At 35.3% G+C, this 17,584-nt stretch overlaps 1 protein-coding gene across 1 annotated transcript; it reads right to left on the reverse strand.

Annotated features, from left to right (window-relative positions):
- Positions 1 to 13,675: 13,675 nt before the first annotated feature.
- LOC144568388 (uncharacterized) lies at positions 13,676 to 14,909 on the reverse strand. Its single transcript, XM_078318730.1, has one exon. The coding sequence runs from the start codon at positions 14,832 to 14,834 to the stop codon at positions 13,890 to 13,892; it is 945 nt and encodes a 314-aa protein (XP_078174856.1). The 5' UTR covers positions 14,835 to 14,909; the 3' UTR covers positions 13,676 to 13,889.
- Positions 14,910 to 17,584: the final 2,675 nt, after the last annotated feature.

The following is a 17,584-nucleotide window of genomic DNA, read 5'->3' on the forward strand; positions in this document are numbered from 1 at the left end:
TTTAAACGAAAGAATTGCAATTTAACTCGAAATCTAGGGTTCCAAATAGAATTTGAGAACTAGAGATTTATACCAAATTAATTGCTTTATTGCGTAGAGGGCTTCGTTCTGATCTCGAATCTACGGACGGCTCGATCGATCACGCGATTTTCCTTCTCTCCCTTTCTCTCTTCCTTTCCCTTGCGTCTCACCCGCTCCCCTCTCTTTCTTTTCTGTTTCTCACGGTACACAATGGTACCGAATGGTACCATGAGGGAGGTTATGACAAGGTTTTGGGTATTTTGCATATTAGCCCCTCTAAGTTTCTATTATTACAAAAGGTGTTTATCTTGCACATAAAACCTTCTATTCATTTTTAATACCTCTTAGACCTTCCAATTTGATTATTAACATATATATATATTCACTCAATTATATATATATATAAAATTATAAAAACTTATATATATATATATATATATTTATATATGTATGTTTTATTTATAGAAATTTCTTTATGTAGTTTTAAATACAAAAATTTATAATTATACCATTATATATATATATTTTTTTTATAATATTTCTTATAGTGTTACAATTCTCCCCTCCTTAAAATAAAGTTCAGTCCGCTGAACTTACGTACCTGAATTGTCGAATAACTCCGGATACCTCGCTCGTATGCTTTCCTCGCTTTCCCATGTCGCTTCTTTATTCGAATGACGGCCCCATTTGACTAACACCAGTTTGATCACTTTTGTTCGCAACCTTTGTTCCTTTCGATCTAAGATTTGCATCGGTTCCTCCTGATAAGTTAAGTCATCTTGCACATGTAGATTCGAGTGATCTATGCAATGCGACGGGTCCTTCACATACCGGCGTAACTGCGATACATGAAACACTGGATGTACTCTATCCAGCGCTGGTGGTAATGCCAATTCATACGCTACCGGTCCAACTCTTCGAGTAATTTGGAACGGCCCAATGTACCGGGGACTTAACTTCCCCGAAACTCCGAATCTATGCACACCTCGGACAGGTGAGACCCGTAACCACACGTGATCTCCATCCGGAAATTCCAACAGTCTTCTATGTATATCCGCATACTTTTTCTGTCTATCCTGAGCTGATTTGAGCCGATTTAACACAACTTTTGTTTTGGCCGCCACTTCTTCTAACATTTGAGGTCCTGTAGGTACATATGTACCCGCTGGTCCCCACCAGAGCGGAGTACGACACTGTTGTCCCGTTAGCGCTTCTTGCGGCGACATGCCGATACTCGAGTGATAGCTATTGTTGTATGCAAATTCAACCAAGTATAAATGATCAATCCACGAACCTCGAAACTCTAACGCACAAGCTCTGAGCATATCCTCCAGTGTTTGTATAGTCCGTTCAGATTGTCCGTCGGTTTGCGGATGGTGCGCTGTGCTAAACCTCAATCTAGTACCCATTGCTTCTTGGAAGCTTTCCCAAAAATGTGAAGTAAACCGTGGATCGCGATCTGAAATGATAGTTCTTGAACAACCGTGATACTTGAATTGATATCTCAGAAACAAGTCTGCTAACTCTCTACCGGAAATCTCAATCCGAAGTGGAATAAAATGGGCTATTTTCGTCAATCGGTCTACGATAACCCATATAGCATCATACCTTCCTACGGTCCTTGGTAGTCCGGTCACGAAATCCATCGTGATTGATTCAAACTTCTTCATCGGTATCTCCAATGGTCTCAATAATCCCGCCTTTGTCCTTCGGTCGGCTTTGACTTGCTGACACGTCTGACACTTCTCAATATAGCTCTGCACATTTCGTTTCATCTTCGGCCACCAGAAATAATTCTTTAAGTCTTGGTACATCTTCACTTCTCCGGGGTGAATAGCATACCCCGACTCATGTGCTTCCGCTAAAATCAGATCCTTCAACTCAGCATTATTCGGAACACATATGCGGTTATGAAGTCTCAAAATTCCGTCTGCTTGAACTTGGAACGGTGAATCTGGATTTGATTCATAGAGTTGTCGAAAGTGTTGGTACTTTGGGTCATTGTTTTGCTCTGTTCGGATTCGCTCTAGTAACTCTGATCGAATTTCAACTGCTGCCATAATCACCGACACAACTGCCGATGTACTTGCTTCAGATCTACCTCCGATATGTTTGCCAGCTATCTCCAACGCAAATTCTCGAGAAGCCCCAACATATAAATTCATTCTTCTCATTTCTTCTAATAAATGAGTTTCGGTTGTAATGATAGATGCCAGGTTTACCTGACTCTTTCTACTCAGTGCGTCTGCTACCACATTTGCCTTTCCCGCGTGGTATTGGATATCGAGGTCATAATCTTTCATAAGTTCTAGCCATCTCCTTTGTCTCAGATTTAATTCTCTTTGTGTAAAAACATACTTCAGACTTTGATGATCGGTGAATATACGGCATTTTACTCCATATAAGTAATGCCGCCAAATTTTTAATGCAAATATTACCGCTGCTAGTTCCAAGTCATGTGTCGGATAGTTCTGCTCATGCGGTCGTAACTGCCGAGATGCGTAGGCAATCACGTGATCATCCTGCATCAATACGCACCCGAGTCCTGATCGGGATGCATCAGTGAACACAGTATACTCCTTGTCAGCTATCGGCATAGTAAGCACTGGTGCGGATACTAGTCGATTCTTTAACTCTTGGAAACTTTGATCTTGTTTAGTACCCCAATCAAATTTTATACCTTTATGTAACAATCTTGTAAGTGGAGCAGCTAATTGCGAAAATCGGGGTACAAATCTTCTGTAATATCCTGCTAACCCCAAGAAGCTTCGAATCTCCGTAACTGTCTCTGGCTTCTTCCATTCTGTCACAGCTTTAATTTTATTTGAGTCCACTGCTAACCCTTCTCCCGAGATCACATGCCCGAGAAATGCCACTTTTTCCAACCAGAACTCGCATTTCGAGAATTTCGCAAACAACTGATGTTCTCGTAGCCTTTGTAACACTATGCGCAGATGTACTTCGTGTTCTTCCCTCGACTTCGAATAAACGAGTATGTCATCTATGAAAACCACCACTGTTGAATCTAACAAGTCGTGAAATACCCGATGCATCAAATCCATGAATGCTGCTGGAGCATTCGTTAGCCCGAACGGCATGACCAGGTATTCATAATGCCCGTACCTTGTACGGAATGCGGTCTTGTCGACATCACTCGGCCGGATCCTCAACTGATGGTACCCGGTCCGTAAATCAATCTTTGAGTAAATAGAAGAACCCTGTAGCTGATCAAATAAATCGTCAATACGAGGTAACGGATATTTATTTTTCACGGTTACCTTATTCAGCTCCCGGTAGTCAATGCATAACCTCAGCGTCCCGTCCTTCTTTTTCACAAACAATACCGGAGCACCCCATGGCGATGTACTGGGTCTGATAAACCCGTGTTCCAACATGTCTTCTAATTGTGCTTTAAGTTCCTTTAATTCAGCTGGAGCCATTCGGTACGGGGTTTTCGAAATCGGTGTTGTTCCTGGTATCAACTCAATGCCAAATTCTATTTCCCGTTCGGGTGGTAGCCCTGCTATCTCATCGGGAAATACATCTACAAATTCAGATACTATTGAAATAGTGTTAATTTTCGGAACTTCTGTAATAGTATAAACCACGGCTGCTAAGTAAGCAGTACATCCGGACTCTATCAGCCGCCTCATTTCTACGGCCGAAATAAAAGGTATCAACCCTCCCATTTTTCTACAATTAAGTATACATGACATACCTCTTGCGGTTGAGAAATAAATCCGACGATGCATACAATCAATTGTTGCTTCGTGCCGAGTTAACCAATCCATCCCCAATAACACATCATACCCGGCAATTTCCATTACTAACAGGTCCACTTCAAAATCTCTTCCGTCTATTCTAACTTTTCGGTTTCGGCAGATCATAATGGTTTGGTCGGTGGAACTGAAAGGAGTCTGAACATTTAACACTTGACTATTCGTCTCGACGGGCCATTTACAACTCTCCACTAACGCTCTTGATACGATAGAATGACTGCACCCTGTATCAATTAAGCAGTAGGTATCATGATCCGATATAGAAATTATACCTGTCATCATATCTGTCTGGTATCCAGTTTCTTCTTCACCCTCCGGAACCACATCTGAAGTACTTGGCACCTCTCCTGCTACATCTAGAGCATGTACCGCTACTCGTCCACCCGTCCTAGCAGTACTGTTGGCGCTGCCCGCTCGGCTAGTATTGCCCCCGCTTACTTGAGAACCGCCTCGTCCACGGAATGACGGTCCGCCACGTCCCATACTAACTGATCCTCCTGCACCACTATCTCTCTGAAATCTTCCCATAGCATTCGGGCATTCATTTGCCCAATGAGCTGCACTACCGCATAAGTAACATACACCAGTACGGCGTCTGCATTCAATTTCATTATGCGCCTGGTTACAAGAACGGCACCACATAGAACCAGGCTGAAATCCCGGTCGAAATCCTGAGGTAGCTGCTGGTGCATAAGATGGTCTAGGTGTAAAAACTTGCCTTTGAGAGGGTCTAGCTGTTGACGAGTCTCCCCTTGACTTTACAACCGGCCGACTCTGATCAGCCCGTTGTTTCACATTTCGCTCTGCAAACTGTTCATTCCTTCTTTTCGCATGCATTTCTACTTGTTCAGCGTGATCCATTATCGATTGCAATTCTGTAGCCATTGGAGTATCAACTATCATTGAGATGTTCCCTTCCAGTCCATCCAGATATTGTCTGTGATACCTTACTCGATCATTTTGTACATCGGTAGCATACCTGGATAATGCTAAGAACTCGTTGTTGTACTCTGCTACCGGTCGCCTATTTTGCTTCAACTCTAGAAATTTTCTTCGCAAAGCTTCTCGGTGAATATTGCTTAGAAATCTTCGAGTAAACTGTTCTTCGAACCATTCCCACGGGATCTTGACAGCTTCCCCGACATAATTCCGTCGGGCCCCATTCCACCAGAAGCGTGCATCTCCATCTAACTGTTGCTCTACTAACTCCACCATATCCTCTTCCGGTGCCCGACACAATACGAGCTTTGCATTCATTTTCTCTAACCACTCCTCTGCTTCTGAGTACCCACCGGTGCCATCGAACTGCGGTGGATTTAGTCGCATGAATGAATCATACAACTTGCGGAAATCCTCAGGTCCACCTCCTTGAGCTACCGGTGCTTCCGGTACTATATTACGCCTTTCTACTGCTTGACGACCCCTTTCATATGCCGCTATCAAGCGATCATCCAGTTCTTGGTTCCTATTCGGTTCTTCAACCCTTTCAGCAGCCGGCTCGATACGTACATCTGGGTTCACTCGAGGTCGTCCTCGGCCTCTACGTGTCTCCATTATTCTGTACTATACCAAAAATAACATTATAATAATGTATATTTCAAATTATTATACGAAATACCTCGTTATTCGTTACGATTCCCTTATTACGTGTTACTCTCACGTATCCTATTAGACTGGTTCAGGTTGAGGCTTAACCATGCTCTGATACCACCAGAGGGAGACCTGTCACACCCCGTAGCCAACCTGTACAAAAATGCGACAGGGTCCCTGCCGTAAACATACAGTTTCCCGTATGCCTACAAGGCAATTACGATTTATTTACTCAATTCCCATAAATCCCAAATATATAACCCCATTCAACAAGCAATTAAACAATTCAACACAATTATGAGAAAACAAATATAAACATAACTCCTGATTCAGTTCAAAAGACACCAATATACATCACATCGTACAAAAACTACGTATATGCACATATACGTAGATAACATATCACAACCACAAAAACCAAAATCTAACAGGTATCATAGAAACTCTGGTAGAAGGACAAATACCGAGGCCTAAGACTGTCGTGCCTCACCGCTCCCTGCTACATCAGAACCTGAAAAGGATAACCCAACGGGTGTGAGAATAAAATCTCAGTGCGATAATTTGCCACATACGAACCCCTGGACTTGCAATCAAACTTTATTTTCAAAAAGAAATTATCAACAACGCATTGTACATGTATAACATTATATAAACATGAATGCATACCCGACAGCAGATAATCGAATGAATTACAACACAAGAGTATTAAATCGAATTTCAAATCAACAACAATTGGGCTTAATTATTTCAATAAGTCTGGTAGCACTTACCGATGTACCACCCAGCTGTACCGCAAACCCGTCGACAACGGTAGGGTTCCAGACACCTACCGAAGGCCACCCTACTGAACAGTATATGACACCCATCGGTAGTGCTTGGCTTAACCATTTCCTAAATTTTTAGTTACAGATCATATTCAGAAAATTCATTAAGAATCATAATCTCAACCGAACATTCAAACGCATATCTTATCAAATTATGCATACGACATCTCACACTAGTCACTCATATTACTACCATTCACAACTAGTTTCATACTGCTCCTGCCCCAACCGGTCTGGGGACTTACACGAGCCTCAGAGACTAAAGCTTTAGAATCCTCCCAAAACCCGTGCACCAGGTTTTGCAAATTGGTCACACTTTGGTGATCCATAACATACCATTTCATCTCATTTCCAATTCCAGTGACTTTTCATCTACAATCAGATCATAATAGATCGACACAAATGTATTCAATACCAATATGCAAGTCAATCAACTTACCAAAATTCGAGTTCGATAATATTAGGGCATGAAATGCAAATGCACAATTCATATAATGCAATCAACAAGAATATTCAACATGTCAATAGAATTACAATTTAATTCTGAAAATAAAACATCAGACAAGTCCAGAAATCCCGCACCTGAGTACGCTGTTCTTAAGTAAACCTTACGTCTTAAACTCCTCGAGGTTCCGTACGCTGTTGCCTTATCGATTCTATTTAGAATATATACCATTAGGGTTTAATTAGCTTATAATTGCTATATAATTGACATTATATAATTACGATTCGATACCCCTTCGATTAGGTTTAAAAATACTCAATTATTACAAATCTGCACAGTAATTGCGGCCCGTAATGGTGTTGTTGCGGCCCGCAGCCATCACAGCTAAAGAATTGGTTAAGTACCAGATCATGTTGCGGCCCGCAAGGCTTTCTATTGCGGCCCGCAATTCACATGCAGAATTCAATTGTTTAGTTAGAACTTGTTTCGATCGATGCTCGGTTACGACTTATGGTTGCTATGCTTTGGTGCAGTTTAAAGTGTATATCTACTTGGTTCATTCAAGTTTTCGACACCATACAACCATTCAAGTTAATATCAAATTCTAATTTCATAACTCAAAGTTCGAAGGTTCGACACATATTCGGTAATTAGTTTTAAATAGCAATTCGGGTTTCAATCGAAAGAACTTAAATATTTGCATAACTTTTATACTTTCAACCCTTATAATATTTCCAAAATATAAACCCTAGTTTCAAAAACCTTAAACCCAAATTCATAAATTCAACTCAATTGTTCAAGGAATGAGGTTAATTACATGAAATCTCGAATCAAAACTCAAATACGAACTTTAAACGAAAGAATTGCAATTTAACTCGAAATCTAGGGTTCCAAATAGAATTTGAGAACTAGAGATTTATACCAAATTAATTGCTTTATTGCGTAGAGGGCTTCGTTCTGATCTCGAATCTACGGACGGCTCGATCGATCACGCGATTTTCCTTCTCTCCCTTTCTCTCTTCCTTTCCCTTGCGTCTCACCCGCTCCCCTCTCTTTCTTTTCTGTTTCTCACGGTACACAATGGTACCGAATGGTACCATGAGGGAGGTTATGACAAGGTTTTGGGTATTTTGCATATTAGCCCCTCTAAGTTTCTATTATTACAAAAGGTGTTTATCTTGCACATAAAACCTTCTATTCATTTTTAATACCTCTTAGACCTTCCAATTTGATTATTAACATATATATATATTCACTCAATTATATATATATATAAAATTATAAAAACTTATATATATATATATATATATTTATATATGTATGTTTTATTTATAGAAATTTCTTTATGTAGTTTTAAATACAAAAATTTATAATTATACCATTATATATATATATTTTTTTTATAATATTTCTTATAGTGTTACACACAAGGTTTCTCAGTTCCAATATCTGATAAGTTATTATAGTCAAATTAATAGTAATTGTGAGATGCATTTGTCACATAAAGTTATGATATGTCAGTTTAATATTTAATGCATGAATGCTAATTAAATTTACATAGAAATTAACTATCAAAACTTAATCCACTCTAATGGAAGGTTTCTCAGTTCCAATATCTGATAAGTTATTATAGTCAAATTAATAGTAATTGTGAGATGCATTTGTCGCATAAAGTTATGATATGTCAGTTTAATATTTAATGCATGAATGCTAATTAAATTTACATAGAAATTAACTATCAAAACTTAATCCACTCTAATGGAAGGTTTCGTATGTAGACACTTAATTTACTAACAACCAATAGAATATCTCGTCTTTTCCGCTCTCTCTTTGTGGCATTTCTCTTTGAGAGCGAAATGATGAATTTAATATCAAATTCAATTCGATGTTTGAACAGAACCATTCGATTTGTGTTGTGATTCATCGTTTCGCTCTCAAAGAGAAATACCACAAAGAGAGCAGAAAAGACGAGATATATATCATATATGAAAATATATTTTTATAAACACTTTGGTTGAAATACTTTAAGGTCAAATTTAATTTTATATTTGAACCGTGGAACTAAATAACTCAATAAATTAATTAGTTATATCAAAAACTTGTAAAATATCATTTTTTTTACTATTTTTAGTATTTTTCTCTACTATTTCTCATAATTTTTGAAAAATGATCCTATTTGGCATACAAATATTAATATTTTTCTATTATTTTTAGGCCATGCATCTTTCAAAATAGTTATATTTTTTACGATACAGACAAGTAGATAACGCATCATTTAAAAGAAAATCTCGGACACGATCACATTGTTTTATTTAAATAAAATAGTTTTTAGTCAAAAATAATATGAACGTACATTGTATTCATAAATATATAAAAAAATGTATTTAGTCGTAAAAATAAAACACTATAAACACCATGCACTTTAAATTTCTGTCACTTGAACCTTAAATTTTTCACAAACGACACATTGTCCCCGTTCCCCGGTACTCATGCAATCCGTATCCTCTCCGGTATTGCAGAGAATCACTCTCATTTTACGATTTGAGATTAAATTTCAACCGGTTTGATATTCGGGCTGTAATAGGAAGCAATATTTTTGGGCTTTGAGATTTGTGCCAAGTTAAAAAGAACGGTTTAGATCTAGTAATTATAAAAGATTCCATTATCAGGTATTGGAGAGGATGTGAATTCATACTCATGTTGGGAATGTAGGACTGGCAAAAAAGCTCGTGGCTCGTGGCCCGTTTGGTATTCGCCCATAAATCGATCGGTAACAGCTCATTCGTTAGTGGATCGAGTTAAAATTAGCTCGCTTGCTATAAACTCGAGCCAAAATTAATGAGTTTGAGTTTGGCCTGGCTTGATCGTTAACGAGCTATTTAATATATAGTAGTTGATTAGTTTAATTACAATTGAATTAAGAGTATTATTCATTAATTAGTCATGTAAATATTATTTTGTTTTAACCATAATTGATAAGATGTGTCATGAAAATTTAAGATATAATAAGAAAGAAAATATACAAATTTATAAATCTGTCAAGCTAGTAACTAACTAGCTCGGCTCGCTCGGACAAGCCACGAGTCAATCTTGAACAACAATTTCAACTCGAAATCTAAAATTCAAACTCACTCGCTCAACTTGATTTATAAACAAGCTGATTATGAGTAAGACCTAACTAGCTCATTAGCAGCTCGTTGCAACGCAGGAGATGTACTTGGATTCCTCGCTGGCATGGCCCTTTTCCGATTTTTCAAATTTTTCACTTTTTTCCCAAATATTTTCTGTTTATTTTGTTTTTCCTATATAGAGCCACGTGGAATGTTGGATATTTAGGCGTTCAGACTTTGTGTGAAGTACGAATTCTTCCGCGATGTCCCATGCACGACCACGAGTCGAGCGTTTCAATAATTTGTCAAGCCATGTCATGCTATTGACTCGTCTCTCTTCCCGTTGATCGCGTGACACGCGTGTCTGAACGTATCTTGCATGTCTCCGTGCTACATAGTTATATACAAAATATAAAAAAAAAGTTATCTGATAAATTATGTTGGATCCTCAGACTTGGAAAGATCTCGTTCAAATGTAATATTTGTGGGTGTACAGATATCAGGGCAGATCAATGTGTGTTGATAGGAGTGGCTCATTTTCATAATTTTTAAATTTTGTCCTTTATATATATTTTTTATAATGTTTATAGAGTGATGCTATGGTAATGTGCTATTAGGCTATTACATATCAACATATTTTATAAATTTTTAAAGTTTGATCATATTTTTATTAGGCTATGATAATGTCTATTAGGCTATTCATATTTTTTCAAATCATTAAACATAATTTTCGTATCAAACTGTACTTGTAGACCAAATTTTATATTTTTAGAATTATTTTATTATTTTTTAGATAGATAGAAAATTGCTATTTTAAATGGTCCATAATTTTCAAACCATGATTTTCTAACTATTTAAAAAAAAAGTAAATAAATTCTAAAATGCAATTTTTTTGTCAGCAAGTACATTTTCATATGAAAATCGTATTGAATAGTTTAGATAGACTATTACAACTTTGAAAATAGATATAATAATTCATAATACATATATCATCCCATTACGTATTTTATTTAATTTCCAAAATTTAATTGTTTAAATCTCGATCGATGATTATGATCCCATGATGTTTGTTTCAATTCCTTGAATGAATGAACGTCCGTAGAACACTTCCCTTGAATGAACTATTTTTTTAAAATGAATTTCAAGATAAAATGTTGTCGCCATGAAATGCCTTGAATGAACGTAGAACACGTTCCAAATTGGGCTTTTCAATATCAGACCACCAACAATTAATAATGGGCCCCACTAAGCAAAGCAACATTATATTCTACTGGGGTCTTTAACAATGACACTAGTGATTACCAAATCCACACAATATCAATTTCCAGATATAAAGACAAAACTAATAATATTTTTTTGCCTATATAGCTCAAAAGGACTAGAGATTACCAAAACAACACATATCAATTTCCAAGGTACGTATATATAAAGACTGGTATAACGACAAAAAATAATGGAAACGTCTAATTGTTCACACACTTTTGTCCACAGCTTTGACTTGCGCGAATACTGTAAAACTATTTCTACATGCTGTATAATTATACAATATATCACATGAAATGTATTAGTTAAAAACAAAACATCCAGCAATTATTTGAAGTGGTCCTATGATAGTTAAAAACACATTGCAACTTGCACAACAGGACAAAAAAGTTGTACTTTCAAATTGTACTTTTAAAAATTACAGTTATATAGGAAGTTCTTGGCAGTTAATGTTAGTTATTAGGAGTAATTTTGACAAAAAAGTGATAAAAAGGCAAAATTAAATTTCCCGATTATTTTTTTTATTTTTTTTTCTCGATTTAATGAACACACAATAAAATAATCAAAACATTGAATATTGTAAAATTGACAACTTTATCTATAAAAATAATATGTACAAACTATAAAATTACGGACATGCAAAATTCATAGATGAAAACGATAAAATAAAATGTTAAAAAATATTAATTTTCAATACTATAAAATTATCAAATTAAGCTGTGAAATCAAAAGATAAAACTATAAAATTATAAAAGTGTAAAATTAACAGATTAAATAAAATTTAAAAAATATCAATTTGCAATACTATAAAATTGTAAACTTAAACTGTGAAAATAAAAAAGTAAAAACTATAAATTTAAAACAATGTAAAATTAGCAGATGAAAATGATTAAAATACAAATTAAAAAACATAAATTTTCAATACTGTAAAATTGTGAATATAAACTGTGAAAATAAAACGTAAAAACTATAAAATTTCAATAATTTAAAATAAGCATATGAAAAGGATAAAATAAACTGTAAAAAATACAAAATTTCAACTTAAACTACAAACATAAAACATACAACCTACAAACAATTAATACTGTAAAATTTCTAAATCTAAACTATAAATCAATTCCATGTATACTTTAAAATTTATGAATCTAAACACACATACATCATATGTTCCACAAAACAACAATATTCACCACACACAACATCTGTTCAACACAAACCATAATATTCACCACAAAATAGCAAACCAAATTATATCATTCAACATCCAAAATATCATCAAAAAAAACTAGCGTTCTTCGAAATACCATCCTACAAAAAAATTAAAATAAATAAATAAGGTTATAAAAATGGGAACTATATCTTGTAAAACACTCTACATATCATGTAAAACTGTAAATTATATCCTGTAAAATTGTGAATTATATATATATTGTAAACCTTTAAACATCAATAATAATAAATACTGTAAAATGATACATATATCATGTAAAATTGTGAACTATATCCGATAAAATACTCTACATAACCTTTAAACCTGATTGTTAAAATTGTAAAATTGAAATAATCCGAGATCCGATATTACTCACATGGTAGAGTTGAGCACGATGCCTCGCGTGGAGAGATGACGTCAAAAGTTGTCACTGTCATCGTGGCCGTCGCTGCCGTCGCCGAAATTTGAATAGAAAATCGAAGCGAGGAGATCATTCAAAAGTATCCATAGATCAAACCAGAGAAATAAATCTAGATATCGTTGTTCAATCACCATCTCTCTTCCTCTCTACGTAGATCAATATAGATCGAAGAGAGAGAGAATCAAAGTAACAAGAGGCATCTGATTGATCAATAATATTCCAATAATACGCCAATAATATGCATATCTACGTAGATCAATAATACACCAAAGGCGACTCATCTTTTGAGTCCAAAGACCGAATCTGATTGATGTTACAAACTACGACCACTTGGTGCGCTTCAGTCGCTAGTGTTCTCATCGGAGTTAGAAATCGCGACGAAATAGAAAAGAGAAATTTAAAAGAAGAAGAAAATCGCCTCAGCTGGAAGATAATCTGATCGGAAAGGAAGTTTTTGAAAATGAGATTTAAAAAGGAAAGAGACGATCGGGAAAGAATATTTAAATACGCGGAATCTGATAAGATTTTGAATTTTCGTTGAAATGTGGGGACCGAATCTATTAAAATCAGTTAAACGAGAATGGATAAGGACTGTGGACAGATAATAGACAAAGTTCAGTGGACCAAAAACATTTCTCAAAACAAATAACATATTTTTCCCTGTAAAAGCTCAAAGGTAGTGAATGTACGTAGCTACAGAAGTATTCGTCAGAAAAATACCAATAACGGTATAGAAACAAAAGTACTTAAATACCTGACAGTTGTACAGAAAAGTATCGGAGCTAGACAGCACAGGAAAAGCAACCCGGCCACAGTGTAAAGACAAACGCCTTCACACCACATATTGACTGACACTTATATGGAAAAAAATACCATGATAATCGGGAAAACCATGGAAATATGTTTTCTATGGCGTACATATCTGATATCTCTTAATTATCTCATTATATAAACAACCAAGAGTATGGAGACAAATGTACTGCGCGCCTTACACCATCACATGCTGACCTCATGATGCATACACTTGGAAAATATATATATACTTGCTACATTAATAATTCATTACGTTATTGTCACACAATTAAAACATGGAAAATTCCTCCTAACCCTAAAAATTCTTCTGAGTTTATTTATCACCTAGCTATTACTAGTTAGCTAGGTCAACACTCAACAGCATTGCCAGGCCTCCACATGCCATACATGCACAACAATCTCAGCCATTCATTTCAAATCTCAAATCTATGTTGCATTGCCTGATTAAGCTCCAAATTTAATCCACTATCATCTGCTAAAAACCCATCTTCAGATGCTGATATAATGTGAGATAAACACATTATTTCAGAAGGAGACCGGAATGCATCAATCACCGTATGCTCATCCCATTTCTCTCGCACGGCATTGTTTAGGCGTGCGACAAAACCATTGCTTCTCTCTTCGCACCGCTTTATTAAACCGGTGAGAATAGAAGTTAGATGGCTGCTTTCATAATGCTTGGAGGGAAGTTTATATTGTACCCAAAGGAATTCAACCATGGCATCTATTATTGGTTGTGGTACTGAGCCATGACCATCCCATAACCACACGTAAGCCATTCCTCGGTGCAATGCCGATGCAACAGCCGTTGTCTTCGCATCCTTTCGCAAGATAACACTTGGGCTGATTTCAATGAGATACTCCCCGCTAAATACTGGTTCACGGTCATCGCAACAGCTCACAAGAACATCATTTGTTATGTTGTGATCGGCAAGACGGATGGTTACATGACTAACTGGTTTCCGAGAGAATGATTCTTCATGAGGGTAAAGTATATTCTCGATGAAACGGCTCGATTTGAGCGCCATATCCGCCGCTCTGCCATTGGAGACAAGTAGCAAATCGAAGCGACGAGCAGCGAGTGTGTGAGCGGGAGAGTTGAGGATGGTGAGATCAAAACCTTTTGAGGCTTCATAGTTGGCCCAAACAGAAAGGAAAAACAGTGTCAAAATTGTAGCAAAACGGAGATGAGTTGGTGCACGTGGGTAAGTATGATGTGAATTGGTAGAAACAGTGGTACCAAATTTAGGGTTTGATGAAGTAGGAGGTGGGGGATTGATTGAATTGAGTGGGGAGTGATTAGTGGGGGTCGGGGTTTGGGAAGAAAGGGGAAGAAGATCAGTCTGTAGTTGGTCCATTTGGAGATTGATGAATCTGAGTTTGAGTTGAGATGAAGTGATTATAAAATTAATATATCAGGGGTTTTTGCTAAGGTATAGGCCCCACTTTAAGGTGAGGGTATTTTTATGGGGCTCCCATTTTGACACCAGAAATATCTACTACTTACGAGTGACCATCTGACCAACGCACTCTTCTTCCAATTGCTTCCCTTTTTTTTAATGGAATGTATTGAGCTCATTATCTTTTCAGAACAACATGATAAAGTTGATAACATTCTGGAAACTAAGATTTGGATGACGCGCGCGTACTGATACCGTGTGTTCAACTGGGCATTGCACCGTAATTCCTTTGATGTCTGATTAAAGATCTACTTTTATTAATTTTCATCGAAATCGGAATTGGTTAATTGATCGTGAAATCAAAATAAGAACGACCAGTAGAAATGGGACGAATTATATTGGAAACTGACTTTTTTAGGAAAATTATGTTAAGATAAAACGTTAAAATTAAAAAATTAAAAAATCGGAGAATAATATAAATTATTGAAGTAACAAATTTTATTTTGAATCTTAGTCCATAAGCCCCATTTTTTTTAAATTAAGTTCAACTCATTTTTAAACAGTTGAATCGAAGAAAAATAATTAATACTTTATATTAAAATTCGAACTATTTCTTTGTAAAAAAGTGTAGGGCGAACGTACGTACACAAGGTAGTGGAAAGAATATTTGTCAGATTCGGTGAAGATTGACAAAAAAATTGACACTTTCCTTTGAAACAAAGAAATAACAGGTACATTGAGTTACCACTGTCAAACTCTTTCTCTTCCTTTTGTTCTATTTTTGAAACATATTGATGAGAAATTAACTCCGACAAATATGTTATAATTGGATTGATTTCATTGAGAGTTGAAAAAATTAGGAGTGGACAAAATTCAAATTCAGGGTTAGACAAAATCCAAATTCAAATGAAAGTAGTACGGGTTCTGTAATATTTTGCAAAATTCAGAGATAGGCAGTCGCCTATCCCTGGTATTTGTGACTCTGCCACTGTTTATAAATCAAGTAAATCTAAACATTCTATGTGAATTTTTACAGAAACAAACAGTTTAAATTAGACATCAGATAGATTTCGATCAGATACTCATTAAAACCCTCCTCTCTCTTTATCAAATCGGTAACAAAAGAGAAGAAAAGAAAATGGTGCACATGTTCATTTTTAAGTTGAAATTGTTATCAATATTTATCATAACCACGATAAAACTAAAGTGTGGAAAATGAAAAGCAAACAAAACTTATATCTAGAAATTGGTGGTCTTATTAGGCCACTTATAGCCATCATAACTCTACATTGATACATCCTTTTCAGGTATTAAATATGATTGCTGGACACATATGCCAAAGATATTTAGACTAGTGGTAGCAACCCTCTTGTGTGATCTGGGTTCATATATATATGTGGCAAAGACTTCTATGGACATAAGGACATATTTTTATTTTCAAAGTTCAAACAGTCGAACTGAATCGTTCATCTTGTTCTCCGTATTAATATGTGCTTGGAGACCAAATTTTACATTTTTCTGAATTTTTTTACTATTTATTAGATGGGTACAAAATTCAATGGTCTGAATTTGATATTTTTTGTACCCATCTTAATAAATAGTAAAAAAATTCAGAAAAATGTAAAATTTGGTCTCCAAGCACATATTAATATGGAGAACAAGATGAACGGTTCGGATCGACTGTTTGAACTTTGAAAATAAAAATATGTTCATTTTACAAATAGGTCCTTATGTCCATAGAAGCATCACTCTATGTGTATTGGCTACCAGCTTATTTTAATAGTACTGGCAACTACTTATTAAAATTAAGGCAAAGACTTCTATGGACATAAGGACCTATTTGTAAAATAAACATATTTTTATTTTCAAAGTTCAAACAGTTGATCCGAACCGTTCATCTTGTTCTCCATATTAATATGTGCTTGGAGACCAAATTTTACATTTTTCTAATTTTTTTACTATTTATTAAGACGGGTACAAAAAATATTAAATTCATACCATTGAATTTTGTACCCATCTTAATAAATAGTAAAAAAATTCAGAAAAATGTAAAATTTGATCTTCAAGCACATATTAATATGGAGAACAAGATAAACGGTTCGGATCGACTGTTTGAACTTTGAAAATAAAAATATGTTCATTTTACAAATAGGTCCTTATGTCCATAGAAGCATCACTCTAAAATTAATATTGGCAACTCATGTCAAACTTAATTTTATCAAAGCCAAAAAGAATTATTAGGTTTAAAATTTGATACAAATTTAAATTATTATGTAAAAACTCAAATATCAATAAAAATATACCGTTAGTAGTTAGTATACAAAATCGTTCAATGGATTAAAGATATATCTATTTTCAAAGTGCACTAAAAATTTATATATGGCGTATGTAAAGAGGAAAACTATGGTGTTTTGCTTAACTCCAAACATATTAGATTGTCTTTAAATGATAAATTTAAATTGTTGAAACCGGTCTACTTCATAAATAATGTGTTTACGTGTAAAATTTATAAATTTTTGAATTAATTTAGTTAAATTCAAGTGATAAAAAATTAATAAAAATTGAATGAATTAAAATTAAATTATAATCTTTTTTTACCACTTGAATTTATATTAAATTAATTTTAAATATATAAATTTCTACTTAAATGCATCACTCGTAAAGTAGATGGACTTCAATTATTTAAATTTATCATTGAAAACCAATAT

Source organism: Carex rostrata, chromosome 17 (assembly GCF_964058835.1).
Source record: "Carex rostrata chromosome 17, lpCarRost1.2, whole genome shotgun sequence".
NCBI lineage: Eukaryota > Viridiplantae > Streptophyta > Magnoliopsida > Poales > Cyperaceae > Carex > Carex rostrata.